This window comes from Alosa alosa, chromosome 21, assembly GCF_017589495.1.
Source record: "Alosa alosa isolate M-15738 ecotype Scorff River chromosome 21, AALO_Geno_1.1, whole genome shotgun sequence".
Lineage (NCBI taxonomy): Eukaryota > Metazoa > Chordata > Actinopteri > Clupeiformes > Clupeidae > Alosa > Alosa alosa.
The window spans coordinates 6,729,468-6,746,661 of record NC_063209.1 but is presented as its reverse complement, the minus strand read 5'-3'; the positions used below and the strand labels follow the sequence as shown (position 1 = coordinate 6,746,661).

The 17,194-nt window shown below is 42.1% G+C and overlaps 1 protein-coding gene across 1 annotated transcript; it reads right to left on the bottom strand.

The window, feature by feature from the left end:
- Positions 1-255: 255 nt before the first annotated feature.
- slc43a1a (solute carrier family 43 member 1a) lies at positions 256-11,325 on the bottom strand. Its single transcript, XM_048231975.1, has 15 exons — positions 11,093-11,325; positions 8,669-8,826; positions 8,295-8,475; positions 7,954-8,009; positions 7,276-7,352; positions 4,803-4,895; positions 4,576-4,709; positions 4,377-4,465; positions 3,929-4,075; positions 3,554-3,589; positions 3,053-3,179; positions 2,821-2,950; positions 2,647-2,720; positions 2,243-2,366; positions 256-1,736 (listed from the first exon to the last, which is right to left on the bottom strand). The coding sequence occupies exons 1-15, from the start codon at positions 11,095-11,097 to the stop codon at positions 1,548-1,550; spliced, it is 1,620 nt and encodes a 539-aa protein (XP_048087932.1). The 5' UTR covers positions 11,098-11,325; the 3' UTR covers positions 256-1,547.
- Positions 11,326-17,194: the final 5,869 nt, after the last annotated feature.

The window sequence follows — 17,194 nt, the reverse complement described above, 5'->3', positions numbered from 1 at the left end:
TGTCAAAATAAATATTTAACTGTATGCAAAAATCTACATCAGTTGCAGATGTCCACTTCAACACTCCTAGAGCATCGAAAGTATGCACAGCTAAGAATAGTCAATGGCTCATTGCCACTAAACTTTAAAAAAAAATATATATATTATTCAAGGACAGTAATTAAACTAAAAAAACATTACTCTGTGAATCTACCCTTTTATACCAATGTTTACTTTTAACATCAACTTAAAGCAGACACTGACACTCAAAATAGATACATTTCCAGCTATTTTATTGATAAAGAATGTGACGCTTTTGATGTTGCGCAAGAGAGCACATGTGACAATTTCTTTTGCATTGCATGACTGCAAAGAAATAATTGCATAGTACTTAGCCCTGAGAATGATACCTGAACATAGCTGCTCAGTGGACTTTGGTTTATCCAGGTGTGAACAGGGGACAGTACTTTTTTACATTCATGGCTCGATTTACAAAAGGCAAATGTGTTGTGGCACTTGTGGATAATAAATGACCTAATGTGACTGCATGGTGAGCTACTCTCACCAAAGTGGAAGCAAGCACAAGCATTTACAACATACTTTATCCTAGAGTAAATCTCGCCCATCTAGAAAACCATCCTTTTGTTTCCATGACAAAGCTTTTCTGACCATCAGATCCATTTTAAGAATTTCTTTTTTTTCCCAATAAAATTCCAGATATTATACTAACTTTTAAAAAAAATACACACTTCAAAACCTTAAAGCACAAACCTTAAAACATGAGCAAACTAAGTACCTTGGTATTCATGTATACACTTACAATTAAAATATAAACAAATTCATTCCCTTACACAAAAATACAGCCGTTGTAAATACAAAATAGCATTCTATTCATGATACATTAACTCACTATTGTACATTTCAAGCCCTTTGAATTCAAGGACAGAAATGTTTTGAGGTGATATTTCCTTACAAATAATGCTATAATACAAAACACTTTAGTTGAAGCTGATGTAGGTCAAACTAAAGGCTGAGCACCCTGCCAACTCCCCCCCCCCCGCCCCCATCCTCATGTCATAATATGGCACTCTGAAATCAGCTGGACACTTACACTAGAATTCACACTCCCATTGAGTCTGAGTTGGATGACAAGACATGAACACAGGCTAAGGCATGCACATTAAAAACACATGGAAAAGGAAGAGGTAGACATTTCAGAGACAACTGTCCTGGGTATCTGTGCGTGCAGCGGGCCGTGGTCCTAACTTCTACAGTCTTAACTCAAGCTGTGCAGGACAGCTGATTTGTCTTTGGATTCGAGTCACTAAAATAACATTAAGCCCCAACTTCACATATATGCCAAGTCTGTGAAAACTACGCCATCTATCTGGACAATTCATCTTCTGACACCTGAATATCAGCAAAGCACTGCAATGAAAAAGTGTAGATTTGTGCATAGTTTACATGTGTGTGGGTTTGAGTGTGTATGTGTGAAAAGTTGAAACAGCTTCTTCATTATTCCAGTTCATCATTCCAGCTGTTCATTCATTCAGTTGGAGGTTAAAAGCTTAAGCCTCCAGCGGTAGGTGTCCATTGGTGTGGGGTTTGTGCCCATTGGTCTCGGTGTGGTTGAGTGGCTGCTGCTCAGCTGCCTGCTCTCTTGCTTCCTTCTCCTGGATGAGGTGCCTGCGATAGTAGAACAGGTAGGCGGGCAGCAGGAATCCGGCCAATGAGAAGATCAGCAGACCCACGTTGATCTGAGTGGTGAAGACAAGCGTGAGGTTAGCCACTGTGCTCCTTCACCTCCTGTGGTCAGAACTACTGCACTTGCAGAACACACTGCTGATACGTTCTACAGTATATATACTCAACATTCTAACAACGTCTTCTTAGAACAGACAAATGATTTGGGGATTTATAGTACGCAACTAAACAAATAATATAAAATCAATGTGTCAACAAGCCACAAAATGTCCAAAGAGATTGTCTTGCTAATTACTCTCCATGTACACAGCACTCTGAGGGAAGGGGATGGACTCCTGCGGTGGTTAAGTCTGGCAGAAGAACTGCTTACAGCAGCAAGTCTGATCACTTACGCTCTACAAAGTCACAGATTAAATCTCACAAGTGAGAAGAGTCCTGATATGACCGCTTTGCTTTACAAAGAATCTTCCTAATGTTACTGTAGGTGGAGAGAGCTTGGCCGGGGCATCTTTGTTATGTGTCAAGTTGAGCATGTTGATGCTAGTAAACATGAACTTACCCAATAGGCATCTCCCTTCAGAGGCCCCAACATGGCAAGGAACAGGGGCTGCTGCAGGAGGGCAAACACTGCACTGATCATGGACTGAAGGCCAGTCAGAGTGCCAAAGTGATTGGATGGATACCTGTACAAACGCAAATATCACAGTGAGATAGTCTTTCATAAAAGCAAAGTACTGATTGACTACTGCATTTGTCTGTGTGGTATGCGTTTACTTGTGATGTGTTATGTGGCATAGATATGTTTTTCATAGTGACCTGTTTGGACTGTTTTGCATCACACTTAAAACAACAACTAAAGGATGACTAAAAGGCCACATCCTGAATGCTCCCCAGTCTATCTTTAGTGGCATTGTTCTCATCTTTAGGGAAGGGCAGGACTGGGAGCGTTTGTGGGGCACTTACACTGCCGCGTACAGGCCCCCACAGCAGGAATGGATGAATCCCCTCACCATCGTGTGAAGAATGAACGTCAGAACCTACAGAGAGCCAGAGGAACAGGGTCAGAGGACATCAAACACAGACATGTCAGTCTGTAAATGAACTTCAGACAAGCGCAAACATACACGCGTCTATTACCTGCAAGGGGAGGTTGTCGATGAGGCACAGAATTCCAAACAGCAGCAGCAGTAGGTTGGTGAGGGTGAAAGCCCTCATGGCGTTGGTCACTTTCTGGATCTTTCTGTCTCGCCTGGAGCCTGATGACACTCTGGTAATCAATCAAGGAAAGAGCAAGACAAGTAAGTTTATTTTCCGTCATATAGAATTCTCCATGTCAAGCCAGTTCCTTCTCTCTCTCTCTCTCTCTCACCCGTTATCTCCTCCGCTTTTCTCATCCTCACACTCCTTCATCTTCCAGTCCATGATGTAGCCAATCAGGGGGCAGGTCAACAGGCACAACAGCTGCAGAGTGCCAAAGATGGTGGCGTAGAAGTCCACTGTGGAGAGGATTCATGTACATAAAAAATGCACTTCATTCACTACAAACTATATATGCATGTACATAAAAAAATGCACTTCATTCACTAAAAACTATATATGCATGTACATAAAAAATGCACTTCATTCACTACAAACTATATATGCATGTACATAAAAAAATGCACTTCATTTACTAAAAACTATATATGCATGTACATAAAAAATGCACTTCATTCACTACAAACTATATATGCATGTACATAAAAAATGCACTTCATTCACTACAAACTATATATGCATGTACATAAAAAATGCACTTCATTCACTACAAACTAGATATGCATGACACACTATAACACACAACACACTAAAAAGAAGATTAATCTCTTACCCTTCCCCTCCATTTCCTTCACCAACATGTCAGAAGCTAGAGGGAGATAAAGGAACAAAACAGACCATGTTAAACAGATGAATGGGTGGGTGATGAGTGCACGTGATGAGTGTTCGGGGTTGTGTGTGTGTGTGTTGGTTCTGAGTGTGTGTGTGTTGGTTCTGAGTGTGTGTGTGTTGGTCCTGAGTGTGTGTGATGTTGGTTCAGAGTGTGTGTGATGAGTGTTCTGAATGTGTGTGTGTTGGTTCTGAGTGTGTGTGATGTTGGTTCAGAGTGTGTGTGATGTTGGTTCAGAGTGTGTGTGATAAGTGTTCTGAGTGTGTGTGATGTTGGTTCAGAGTGTGTGTGATGAGTGTTCTGAGTGTATGCACTCACGATGTGGCTCTCCATGCGTCACTTGCCACTCCAGCATCTTGTTCATGGCCCCCATGAAGAAGATGATGCGCAGCTGGGACATCCCCATGGTAATCAGACTCCAGGCAAAGATGGGGGTGAAGACGGAGCGAAGGAACGGCACAGAATCTGACAGGAAACAACGCTTTACTGGGGATGCGTATTACAGCACCAAACCAGGATGACCTCGTAGACCAAACCCTGACCATTTGATCAAGTAGACTTGTTTAACAAAGAAATGGTGAAAAGTGCGACCAAGTAAAAAGTGAAAAATGTTTTTGGCCTCAGACTATCAACTGTGCAAGAGATGAAAAAAGGTTTTGCACTTTTCACTGGTTTGACGTCAGTACTTTGTGCTGAGCTCATAAGATGTGCTCAGCATCTTTCAGTCTCTGTGTATTTGTTTTCTGGGTCTGGGTTCATGACTCACTTGGAGGGGTGATGGCGGAGGGTTTCTCTGCAGAATGGTTCTGTTCTGGCTTGTGGTCCAGTGAGCGCTCATTCTCCTTCACTGCTTTCCTGGGAGACAAAAGAAAAGAGAATCAAACCATCTGCCTCTAATCCCATTCAACCCAAGGCATCGGGTCCACAGCCTTCGGAGCTGTTCAGGACATGGCGGTCCGACTCACTTGTACTCCAGTTCTTCCGGGGTAGGGAAACCCTTGGCAGGCCAGTTCAGGAAGCAGTTCACGAAGACCATGCCAGCGACACCTGACCACACCCACATGATCACGCGGAATGATACTTCAGCTTTATAAATCAGCTGTATGAGAGAGAGAGAGATCAGTCATTTCTATCATCATCATCACAGAGCCTCTGACTGAGAGACGTCGTGACCTTGTGAGCAGGTGGTTACCATGACTGCAGGGAAGGTCACAGCAGAGGAGGCGTAGGAGCCAATCATCAGGGACATGACGGTGGAGCTGAGACTGCCAAACATGTTGGGCAACTGAAAGATGAAAATAACAGGTGATGAGTAATAACAAACTTTGAAAATGTGATTAAAATGACTAACTTAAATGACTGTTCATGAATCATGATAAAGCAATGGAAATGATTGTGTTAAGCCAGAGACTTTCTAATGAGGAGACACAGCACTCAAAGAATCTCCAATATAAATGTATGGGGTTAGTTCATAACGCAAACATGGCAGTCGTGTACACATTTTCCGCCCCTTTAGCCGCCAAAAGTTGACATGTGAATACATCATGCCAATCATGTGGTATGTTGCGAATACATCCAATCATATGTTGTGGTCTCGCAGCTGGAGCGAGGTTGATGTCGCGAAGCCTTGCACACGCACAGTTCTGCCAAAATAGATGTCCGATAAGTGCCCAAAATGGGTTGCAATATGGCCGAGTGGAGGGACTTGCCTAAAAGGACTTTGGTTAAGCTTAGTGACATGACAATACAGTTCTCCCATGTACTCCCATAAACCAGATCCTGCTCACTATGTTTCTCCCTTAGGCACTGATAGGGTTCCACTAAACTGACAGATCTTGAGGTTGAGATCTTGAGATATTGGTAATTTTCCACAGAAATAGCAACAGCTTGCTAAGGTCATACAGGGTCACGTCAAAGTGACATGAACAAGACAACAGCATGTAGGTCAAACTAGCATCTCAGTGCGGGATCCTTCTTTCCTAACATATTTTCCCCCTCTTGTGCAGTGTAGATGGGTTGAGACTGAGGGAACGATATCCTGCTTTGGCAGCAAGGGTTACAAAAACAAAGGAGACACATTCAGCGATTCTGAGAATAGGAAGCTTTTCACGTCTTCCTGTCTCTCACTCTCTGGACAAACACACACACATGGCAAATCACCACCCCACGGCTGCAGACGAGTCCAGGAATGTGTCTGTGCACACAAATATGGACCCGGCACACATGTTTACAGTACTGGATGGAAATACGGCTTAATATTACCCAGAAATGCAAAGAGCCTTCCACCTTAGCTCGACCTCCTCCTGGACCTCAGCATGTTCACAGAACGAGAGAGAGAAATCGCTCTTCTAACTTCTTTCACTCGAGCCATATTCAGAAAACTGATTCACTCCAACGGAAAGATTTGAAATGAAGTGGCACTGCAATAGATTCGTGGGATTTCCTTTGTAGGATTTGTAGAAGATGGCTCTAAGAGTCAGTAACACATGTTCAAGCCCAGGATGTCATTTTCTTTCCCTCAACTCTAAATCTTGCTCAGACTGGACCAAATTCAGGCAGTAGCCCAAGTGACAGTATAATTAAAGGCCTGTCTACAAACCCAGAATAACCAGGGTCTATTTGTGTGTGTACAAACTTCTAGTAAAGTTTGGAATATATTATACTGACTAGTGGCTTTACACAGATGTGTGTAGCAGTGGAGATGGGTGTGCATTTATGTTGTTATATTCAACATATGTGGCAATATATGTGTGCTGAGGGGAAATGTGTTTGTCTATATGTGAGAATGTGTGACCATGCTTTGGTAATGACCTCAAACAATGACCTCAAAGTTCACAACAACAGCATTGTGACATGTTGCTCACACTTGTACCAGCTTGATTTCTGGGGCGATTTTGGCAGGGGCTCAAAGAGAAAGAGTGAGAGAAAGAGAAGGAGAGGGAGAGAAATGGACAGAGGACAGAGACAGACAAGGTGTGTGTGTGTGTGGGGGAGGGGGGTATGTTTATTCTAGTGTTTGTCACGCTAGGCAATGTGACATGGGGAAACATTGGGTCACTGGCAATGGGCATGTGATAATGCGGGGTGTGTGTGTGTTTGTGTGAGTCTCTTGTTAAATATAGCCTGGTATTTTCTCCTTAAGACACAGAGAACAGCAGGACAGGCTGTTGCTCACCCTCACCTGTACCTTTTTGGATCTTTCTCACCACATGTGCTCACAGACACGCTCAGACAAGCACGTGTTTCACACATGTACTGCGCAATCTTACGTTTGCTTATCAATTTTCTCCCCTCACAGCCAAATCATGAGAGTAGAAATGTGGTGTGTGTGTGTGTGTGTGTGTGTGTGTGTGTGTGTGTGTGTGTGTGTGTGTGTGTATATGTTGCAGTCGTGCTCTCGTGTAGGGAAAACATCAAGAAGAGTGGGTGTGGATTGGGAAAGGCGTGTGGGCAACAAGCATTTCTGATTGGCTGGCAGAGAAGGGGACAGAACAAGCCATGTGCTGATCCATTCTCATGCACCAACACTAAGCCCACCACCTCTCCCGCCTGCAGCCCCCCCCCCCCCCGTGCAACCCCCGTTCACACCTGTCAGGGAAAAATAGACACACATCACCCCCCAGGCCTCCACTCACGCCACTGGCCTTGTGGCTCACGCTGCTTACCGTCAGAGAGGTGAATGTCAGGCAGATTCCTCCGAAGCCATTGAGGGACAGAGCCAGGAAGATGAGTGCCGAGAGATCTGGAGAGAGAAGGGGACGGAAGGGCACGGTTACCGGGGCAACACGCTTTAATTTGCATATTTGTTTTCGTTGCAGCCATTTTCACATGACATGTTTGGAATGACTTATTCATTTGGAAGGGCAGATGGAGTGGAGTTACACAACTGACAAGATTTAAATGGAAATTAGCTAACAGTAGGAAACAGGCTAATTGCGTAGGTATTACCGCCCAAAAAAGCATGCGAGCCCAGGCTTACAAAACACAGGAGAAAAGGGTACAATGGGGTAAGCAAGGCTGGAGTTGTTGAGACAAAGGGTCGAGGGTTTAATGGCTTAGGTTCTGGGTATAATTCCATATGGCATTTATGTAAGAAGCCGTCAAAGACGCCATCAGAATGCCACACCTGACAAGACTGTTATAAACCAAACTCCGGTTCTTTTACTGTGACATAAGTAACCAACCTGAGCAACTTGCACTCGGTTTTAACTCAGGATTTGAAAGTATATTTGTGGTATATATATGTATAGAAAAAACAAATAGAACATATGGTAAGATATGTCTTTGGGAAATACAATGCATAATGACACGTGTATATATATTTACACAGAGATATTTTGTACCTTGGGGGTTATATGCTGACACAGACATCAATGCGCAGGAAAAAGCAAAACAAGCACTGGAACGGAAGAACAAGAGAAAAACAAATATTTGATCTTGTTGGGTTATAGAATTATTAATATATTTCTCTCTGAAAAAGAAAGTCCTGAATCTACCCCATAGATTCACACCTATTGTGCCTCTGGTCTTACGTGTGTGAACTTGAAAAGGAACTGCCCAATGGGACCACACCCACTCAATGAGCTCCTGGAATGAAACTCATCCTGCTGTCTTAACATTTCATAGTATGCAAAGTAAAGGTGTGACGCGCCATACCAGGTGCAGCCACAGGTATTCCGCTTACCTGCCCATGAGTCGTATGGGTCGGGGCCCGAATTTGTCCATGAGGATGCCAAGGGGCAGGGTGGCCGCACTGAGCAGGAAGGAGCCGATGGTGAAGCCCAGGTTGAGCTTCTCATCCTGGTCCTTGCAACTCAGCCACGACCCAGAGGTGCTGTTGATCTCCACTACTGTCTGGTTAACACCTTCAGAGAGAGAGGGGGGGTTATCTTTCCTGTCCATGATTTGGTCATTTTAGTGCACCTGAAGTGCACCCAGAGCATAGCATGCTCAAGGTAGGGGAAGGGGGGGAAGAGTGTGTGTGTGTGTGTGTGTGTGTGTGTGTGTGTGTGTGTGTGTGTGTGGTTGCTCAGATTGCCTGTCACTGTTGTGCCCTACCTATGCAGAGGTGGGAGTAGAAGCCCTCGCTCTTGAGCATGATGAGCAGGGAGCCCCAGCCCAGCAGCACAGCCGAGCACAGCAGGTTCTCCAGCACCGCCGTGATCGCCATCCACCAGCGGCGCCCGTACGCCTGCTCCAGAGATGGAGCCATTGACCTGTCGCAGAGAGAGAGAGAGGGAGAGGAGAAAGAGAGAGAGAGAGAGAGAGAGAGAGAGATCAACACTGAGCACAAGGACATCCCAGGACACCAAGCAACAGAACATGTAGGGGATCACTTTTCTGGCTCTGTGAGTCATTCTATTTCTGTGAGATAGGCTTACTGTGATGAAACTTTTACACAGATTTTGAGGCATCAGGTTTATATGACATACATGTTCTATATCAAGAAAAATAACGACATAGAATATCAGTGCACTCAAAAGGTTACAGATAAACTACATGAATAGAATTCCAAGGTGAAAAGTACAGTTCTGTTTATTCTAAATTTACCATAAATGGAGTGACAGGCCACAGCAGCCAAATTCCAGTCTTGCCCTGTGAGCCTCTGATGACTAATACATTTCCCACAAGCCTCCGGGGCTCAATGGTAATGGGGTCTGCCGTTCTGGCCAGTCAAGTGTCAGGGGCACATTGTGCATGTCTCTGTGTGTGTGTGTGTGTGTGTGTGTGTGGTGGAGGGGTTGTTGCAGCATGTTTGCTTGTGATTGCATACTCTGGAAAGACCGACAGCAGGTCACAATAGCCTTAAAAGATTGAGGTGACCCGCTCTTTACATAGTCAGCGTGGTCAACACGCACAAAACGTGTGAAGTCACACCCCTAACATAAACAAATATAGATACGTCAGGTACTTGCAGTTTCACTTGGAACATTGAGTTACGCAAAAGCCACAGGAACAGGCTAACTCAATTAGCTAATATGTGGACATTCTGGAGAGAGGAGGGTGCAACAGTGATCACTTGACTACTGTTAGGGACAGGGGCCGCATGTGTTTGTGTTTGTGGGGGGGACATCGCACACATGTCTATGTTGATGTCAACAACTGAGGCTTTCCTTAGATGTTGTGTTCATATTCTTGAGGGTGTGCATATTCTGTGCCAATCCTTCCTTTTTCACTCACTCTCTCATTCTGGATGAGTACGCGAGAATATTCCTGTGTTTGTCTTTGTGTGTGTAATGTGATTAGACATGGGTCAGGGGGTCCCTTTGTGTTCAATAGGGCAGATTACAAGGGGATTTTTTCAGTAACTGACACTACTGATTACAAATTCATTCTTTAAATGTTCTTTAACTGCAATACAGATACACACAAAGACATTTCCACATTATTAGGCCAACTGACAATACCATATTCTGAGCCATCTTTATGTGCCATGGACAATTGTGCGTTTGGTTTGCAATAGGCCTACTGGCTTACTTACTGTCCCTCAATTAATAGAGTGGCATAACCCATAAAACGATAGGCTATTTCACGTTTTGACAACGTTTGAACCGCATCAATCTTAAAATGCTGGACACTTTCCACACAGTGCAGTGCTACCAAGGGTGAATCTGTGTTGTGGAGAAGGTGGCTGTAACATAACACTTCAAGTTACCAGTAAGTTCCACCATTCTGTACACTGCCATCAGCCATGAAAGTATTGCATCATTTATAGCTTGCGATGTATTAAGTTAGGGCGACACAAATTATGATGTTAGGGTAGAGGGTGCATAACATTACATGTACATTAAACGCACTTTATAGTCATACATATTGTCAACATATTGAATACGTCACCCTCGCAGAACAACTGGTGTAGTATCTACTACCGGCTTCCTGCAGTCGAAACTCAAGTGACCTTAAATAGGCACCTCCCTACATGGATCTCTTCGACGGGCAAACCACATATTCCCATCGTCACTTTTCCTAATTCCTACTACTACAATGATGTATTTATTTTCTAGCGGAGTGACGCGGCGGCGGTGGATTCATTCACACATCACGTATTTCATCATGAGCGGAGCTCAAGTAGGCTAGCATCCCAACGTCATTTTTAAGTTATAGGGTTACAGTGCCATGGAGTAGGGCTGATTATCCGTCCCCCACCCTCACAAAGTGCGCTAGAAAAACCATCGTAGATCTTACTAGTTTTTATTAACACAATAAACATGCAACAAGAATCTCTAAGGGCCCAATCGATAATAATACACCATGATTCCGAAAACAGACTACAAACAAATGTGTAGCGTAAATATTTGCATAAGTAGGCTAGCCTACGTTTCACAAAGAACTGGAAATTAATTAGCCTATAGTTTATGATGAAATCTGCCACGTGTTAAGTAGGCTAAACCATTGCGTAGGCTTAGGTTAACTTTTCACCGAAGCAATGTAATGACTAACACACCACTAAAAAAAAAATCAATATTCAGATATCATACTTACTTCATTTCTGACTTTTCTCTTAGACGTCTCCACACGTGTTCAGCTTCACTTCCTGAGTTTCACACAATCGCGCGCTCAAAAAAGTCAATACTTTAAAGATCAAATTCTCCGATTAATTATTCATTTTCTTCCCTTTAAATAATTGAATGAATGAAAGAAACACTTCTTTCACGATAGGTGAGAGAAACTCGTCACTGCTCAGTGCTCAGCCTATCTGTTCTAGACCCGACCGGCCACTGGTGGAAAGTGAGCTCTGTGTTGACTTTTTGTAGTTCAGTTACCCCTCTGTTCTATGTTATGGCCCTCCCATGTATTCCTATCACTTAAGACAGACACACACACACACTTAGCCTGATATGACAAAGTTTGATGGACATAAAGTTCTACAGATTTGCTATAACACCATTGATGAGCAAAGCAATTTGGACATTTGGTCTTTCCTGATTACCTTTTTGCCTATTGTGAATTTGTATGCATTTCTACACTGGCATACAGGCTACTGGACACTAACCTATAGGTAGCCCACTATACTAGTATAGTCTAGTTTAGATACTTGTTAAAATGTGCACTAGGCCTATACACCATCCTTCAGCTAGCTTTAAAAAAAAAAAGAGTAGGCCTACTGCCAAAGCAAGTGTTGGCAAGTTATTCACTTATTTTGATCCACAACTGCAATCACCATGAATTTTGTGATATTTCCATTGGGCACTGCTGACGTTGGGCCTAATTGGCCCTATATGATAGCTACTTTATCCCACTGTTTAAAAGACTATCATCACAGTACCACTGGAAATCTAATCTGAGCAGATAACAAGATAGCCCTATCTCATTGATATTGCCCACACTTACAAGTAGTGTCTTCAACTGCCCTCTACTGGGAAGAAGTAAGCACTTGAACTGGTCAGCTTTTGGCCATCGGTTCATGCAGTGCCTCTTGAGAGACAGGCCCTGTGATAAACTGGCACATGTAATTTGCTTTGGGTAGCATCAGCCAAATTAATAGATAAAATTAAAAAAACATATGGGTCCAGGGGCGTAGCACAAGATATGCATAGGTAGTCCTGATGCCCCCCTCATGCATATATTCCCTATTTTTCAAGGGCCCTCTCCCCCCTTGAGGCCCTGGTGATCAGTCCCACTTTTACCTCCAGTTTGATGCCCCTGTATGGGCCATCTAGTACTATAGACTCAGTGGGTGATTTTGAAAAATGAAAACATACAGTTATACATAACAAACACAATGACAGTAAATGAATCTTTAGTACCAAATCCAGTTGTTTGGGCCTATCTATCTTACAATCTTGGGCACGGACCATGCTCAGACATTCCGCTGTAGTTGTGCACAATGGCCATGTCAATGCCAGCACATCTACATATGAAACCAATGGCACCCAAGCAGTTTAGGACCATTATTCTCCATTGTGTGCTTCATATGGCTCACTAGATTTAATAGCAGTCATTGCAATGAGTAGATAGAGCAGCAGTCCTCCGTGTTCCGGGTTACCACCTGGTCAACTGGACGGAAACCAGAGTTGAAGGAAATAATAAAGTGAGCCATCTGACACCTTTTCCCTCGGCCTACTGATCATTTGAAGAAAAAAAGAAAACACTGATTGCTGTGGGTTATGTGTGCCATTTATGTAAAATTGTTGCTGCAAGACTGAAATGTCCTTTTAGGAATCTTTTCTCTGTCTAATTGCCTGATTATGGTGGGTGGGAGGTGTTTTTTGATGGTTTCTGAAACAATGACACTCATCCCTCCAAAAAGGTGTACTGTACATACACAAATATATCACAGGAAAGAGGCATCTGTGTGTTGATACCTCACCTGGCCTCTGGCTCAGAGAAGCAGAGTCCACTCCGTCTTTTAGCTGCGTCAACTGGCGTTACCAGCTATCTCACTTTTACTGGAGTGGTGGTGAGACATTCAGTATGATGCCTTGTGGTGTAAAATAAGGGCTGAAAAAAAGTCAAGAAGCGTCAAGAATGTAACATCTGTTGTCTGTTACCAGACCTAATTGAGGCCTCTCTGTAGTGCCAGCTGAGTATTCTTGACCATATGGTGCTGTTGACCCAAGGAGGAACTAAACACATTCGATGTTCTCCTCATGGTGTGCAAAGACCTAGACACCAACATGCCTCATATTTGATCTAGACAGGGGACTGGTGTAAAACAGGTGGTTTGCTCTGCCATCTCACCATCCAAGCAAAATACTAACAGAGATTGGGATTGCTAAGATTGCTGATTGCTGTGAACGCTTATTTTCATTTAGACAAAGACATTGTGGTCCACAGCCCCAAGAAAAACACTAACAGAGAATGTAATAGCAGCTTGGGATTGCTATGATTGCTGTGAACACTTATTTTCATTTAGACCCAGACATTGAGGTCCACAGTTGCGTTGTAGAGGTTGCAGGCGGTCTCTGTCTCACCTTCCTTGGATAGTGTGGCTAAAGCCACTAAGCAGACTATACTTTTACTCTGTATGTGATGCTAGCTCAGTGCTGGTTCAGGACATATAATCTGGACATATAATTCACACTGATATTCACGTATTGATATTCCCTTGGGGATTAATAAAGTATCTATCTATCTATCTATCTATCTATCTATCTATCTACAATGTATTGTTAATACGTTATTCACCAACCACTGAAATTAGTTTCAATATAAACTTTACAATAAAAATGTATTATTAGTCCGGCAGCCAATTGCCATAATTTAGGTGAACCTGGTTTTGTCGGTTTAAGTTTTTTTTTTGCTGTTTCTTGCTGTCAAGGGGTAACTCAATAAGATTAGAGAGGGTGCCCGGTGATCCCTTGGACAATTCTCGATATTAAGCCTTTCTTGTCCAATGTGTTGAATATAAGGCGAGGCTCCACAGGTGAATAGGGTAAAAAAAAATAACTAGCAGATATCACTATGAAACTTCCCCAGTTGATTACTTACATTAATATGGAAAAAAATGTATTACAAGTTATCTTTAATATAAAGTTTAAATATGCAAATTAAGCATAATCTAATTAAATATGTGCTGATTTGCATGAACTAAAAAAAAATTAAAAATTACATTTTTCATTGTGTTGACATATTAGATGAATAGTCTTTTACACAGGGAATTTTAGATATCTCTTTTATTTATTCCGTAAATCAGAAAATACTGCCAATAGCCTTAAAAAAACATTTTTGCCGTGTTTTTAGGAATAAAATGTCATATAAAAAGGCTAGGAATAATATATCAACAAACCATTATGTAGAAGCCTTCTATATAGTTAGGTATAAGACTGGAAATTTTGGTGTATGTGGGTGCTTCTGAAGTGCAGATTTTATTATCAGAGTGGGAGAGGAAACTAATCCATGGGTGCTACATGCTAGCATCTCTCATGAGCACGTCTCTTAGGTGTGGATGGAGGTTTACCAGAGACTTTCTAATGAGGAGTCAAACAGTCAAAAAATCCTCCATAGAAATGCATGGGGTTAGTTTGTAACGCCAATATGGCAGTTGTCTACACATATCCCGCCCCTTCCGCGGCAAAAAAGTCAACATGTGAATACATTGTACCAATCATGTGGTGTGTTGTGAATACATCGTGCTAATCATGTGTTGTGATCTCACTGTTGGAGCGAGGTTGGTGTTGTGAAGTCTTGAGCACGCCGAAATAGATGCCCGATAAAGTTCCCAAAAAGCGCTACAATATGGCTGCTGAGTGGAAGGACTTGCCTAAAAGGACTTTGGGTTTACTTACTGCACAGCTATGTAAATTACTAGCCTACTGTTAGCCTAAACTGCCCTCTTTTAGCTGATTTCTACAGGGTGTCTGTTCCACTTTTCTAATATGTATAAAATATACCTTTATTTTTATTCTTTATTGCAGTAGTAGTCAATGCTCAGAGCCTAAACTTGTCATTCAAAAAGAGAATATATTTATTTTTAAGTATCGAAGTATTTGGGGCCTGAAACGAAGGAATACTGTAGTTCGAAATTCTACTGCCATTTGAAGAAAGATTAATTGATTCGTAACTAAGCCCAACCAGTCTACCAGAAAATGTCAAACTTGCACCAAACTACATTTTGGAGATGATCAGATGTGAAAATCCTAGTAGCTCTAACAGATGCAGTTGCCAGGTTAATGGTGCCTTGCACAATATTCTCTGCATGTTTTAGGGTTGGATGAGCCAGATTTGGACAATTATCAGAACTAGGAAAAGTGTACATATTCAGAATTATTACAGGCAATATTTAAATTCATTATTTGACATAGAAAAGGGTTACATTTTCCCAATTTGAATGCATGAAGTATTGTCTGAATAACAATCACACTGCAAACTGTATTTGAGTACATTATTTGAGTTGATTATTTGCTTTTCCTATTTTTTTTTTCGTCATGATTTCGGCACATATAGGGCTTTAGTGGTTAATGTAGGACATTGCCGAAGTGATATCACTGGGCACCCTCCTAAATATTAAAGAGCCACCCCAAGTCAACAAGTCTAAGCAAAAATGATTAAATAAATAACCCACAAAACCAGGCTCTTTTCCTTTTCTTTGCATCTTCCGTCAAGGATTTTCGCTGCTTCTTTGCCGGCTCTGCCATTATACACACGTTTGCAACAATCGCTAGCGTTTCGTTAGCCTGCCTCTGTGCTGTGGATGCAGGATGTAAACTGATCCTGCTTCGTCGGTCGGGTACGATACACTGAACTTGTAAGCGGGATATTCTTCCTACAGGCAGTAGGGGCGGGCGAGAGAGTCTTTATTCGCCCTGTAATGAGTCATTTAACCATATACCGACTTACGAAGATGAGTAATTAACACGAAAACGTTGCCTGGTGTCCCTTTAAATTACAGAAAACTTGTAATACAAATTTCCTGTGTAAAAGACTTTTCATCTAATATGTGAACACAATGAAAAAGTAATTTTGAACCCGGCTTCATCTAATGTTCAGATTTTTTCTTTTTAAAACTTTATGCAAATCAGCACATATTTAATTAGATTGTGCCTAATTTGCATATTCAAACATTTAATTTCAGATAACATGTAATACATTTTTTTCCATATTAATGTAAGTAATCAATGGGGAAGTTTCATAGTGACATCTGCTAGTTAATTTTTTTACCCTATTCACCTTGAATTCAATACATTGAACAAGAAAGGGTTAATATACAAAATTGCCCAAGGGATATCACTGGGCACCCTCCTAAATCTTAAAGAGATACCCCTAGTAGAGATACCCCTACAAGATTCTGCAAAAAAAAAACTTTAACCGACAAAACCAGGTCTGACCCCATGGCTGCTGGACTATATTCAGGGTGCTTGCTCAAGTCTTGGATATCTGGACATATATATCTATGGCGTTATAAATGAGTTGAATTCACAGACCTGGACAGGTATGAAATTTAAAAAGTCTGGAAGCTTTGCCCATAGTTATACATTCATCAAGTCCATGATGTACAAAATATCAAAGGTCAAAAGATATACACTTGTCTCACAAAACACAAACACAAATTAGACGTCTTACAGAACAAAACATTTTCTACCAATTTTTACTTGGGAAAGGGGTAAACATCTTGTATTTGTATACTGCAAGTATGTCACTGTGAGCTGAGACAGCCGAGGGGATGCAACAAATCACAATTCGGCCATTCTCATGGCGTTGACCTCTCACAGTCCTCAGAGGTGATATCTGGTTAACTTCCACATCAATTCCACATTCCAAAAATAAACTTTCTGGTATGTACTTAGTTATTTCATGCTTTTTTGTCATAAATGCACATTTTGCACTCATGAGACCTTAACTATTAGGCTTATACTCTTGGTGTTTTGACCCTTTGCGCCCCCTCTTGGCCTGCAGTGGCGGTGCAGAGGCTCTGGTGACTTGGTAGAACTCTGCTGCTCATGCTATCCTCCATCACCACCATTTTGGCTTGTCTTGTCATTTCTAACACAGAACCCCCCATATATTATTTGTTTTCCTGGTTTTTGTGTATATAACTAGATGTACCGCCGAGCGGTACAAAATATGACCGCCGCCCAGTCCAGCACGTTTTCCACAAAAATAAGTCACGCTGAAAGGCATATATGATTCTAACTGTCTCACTGA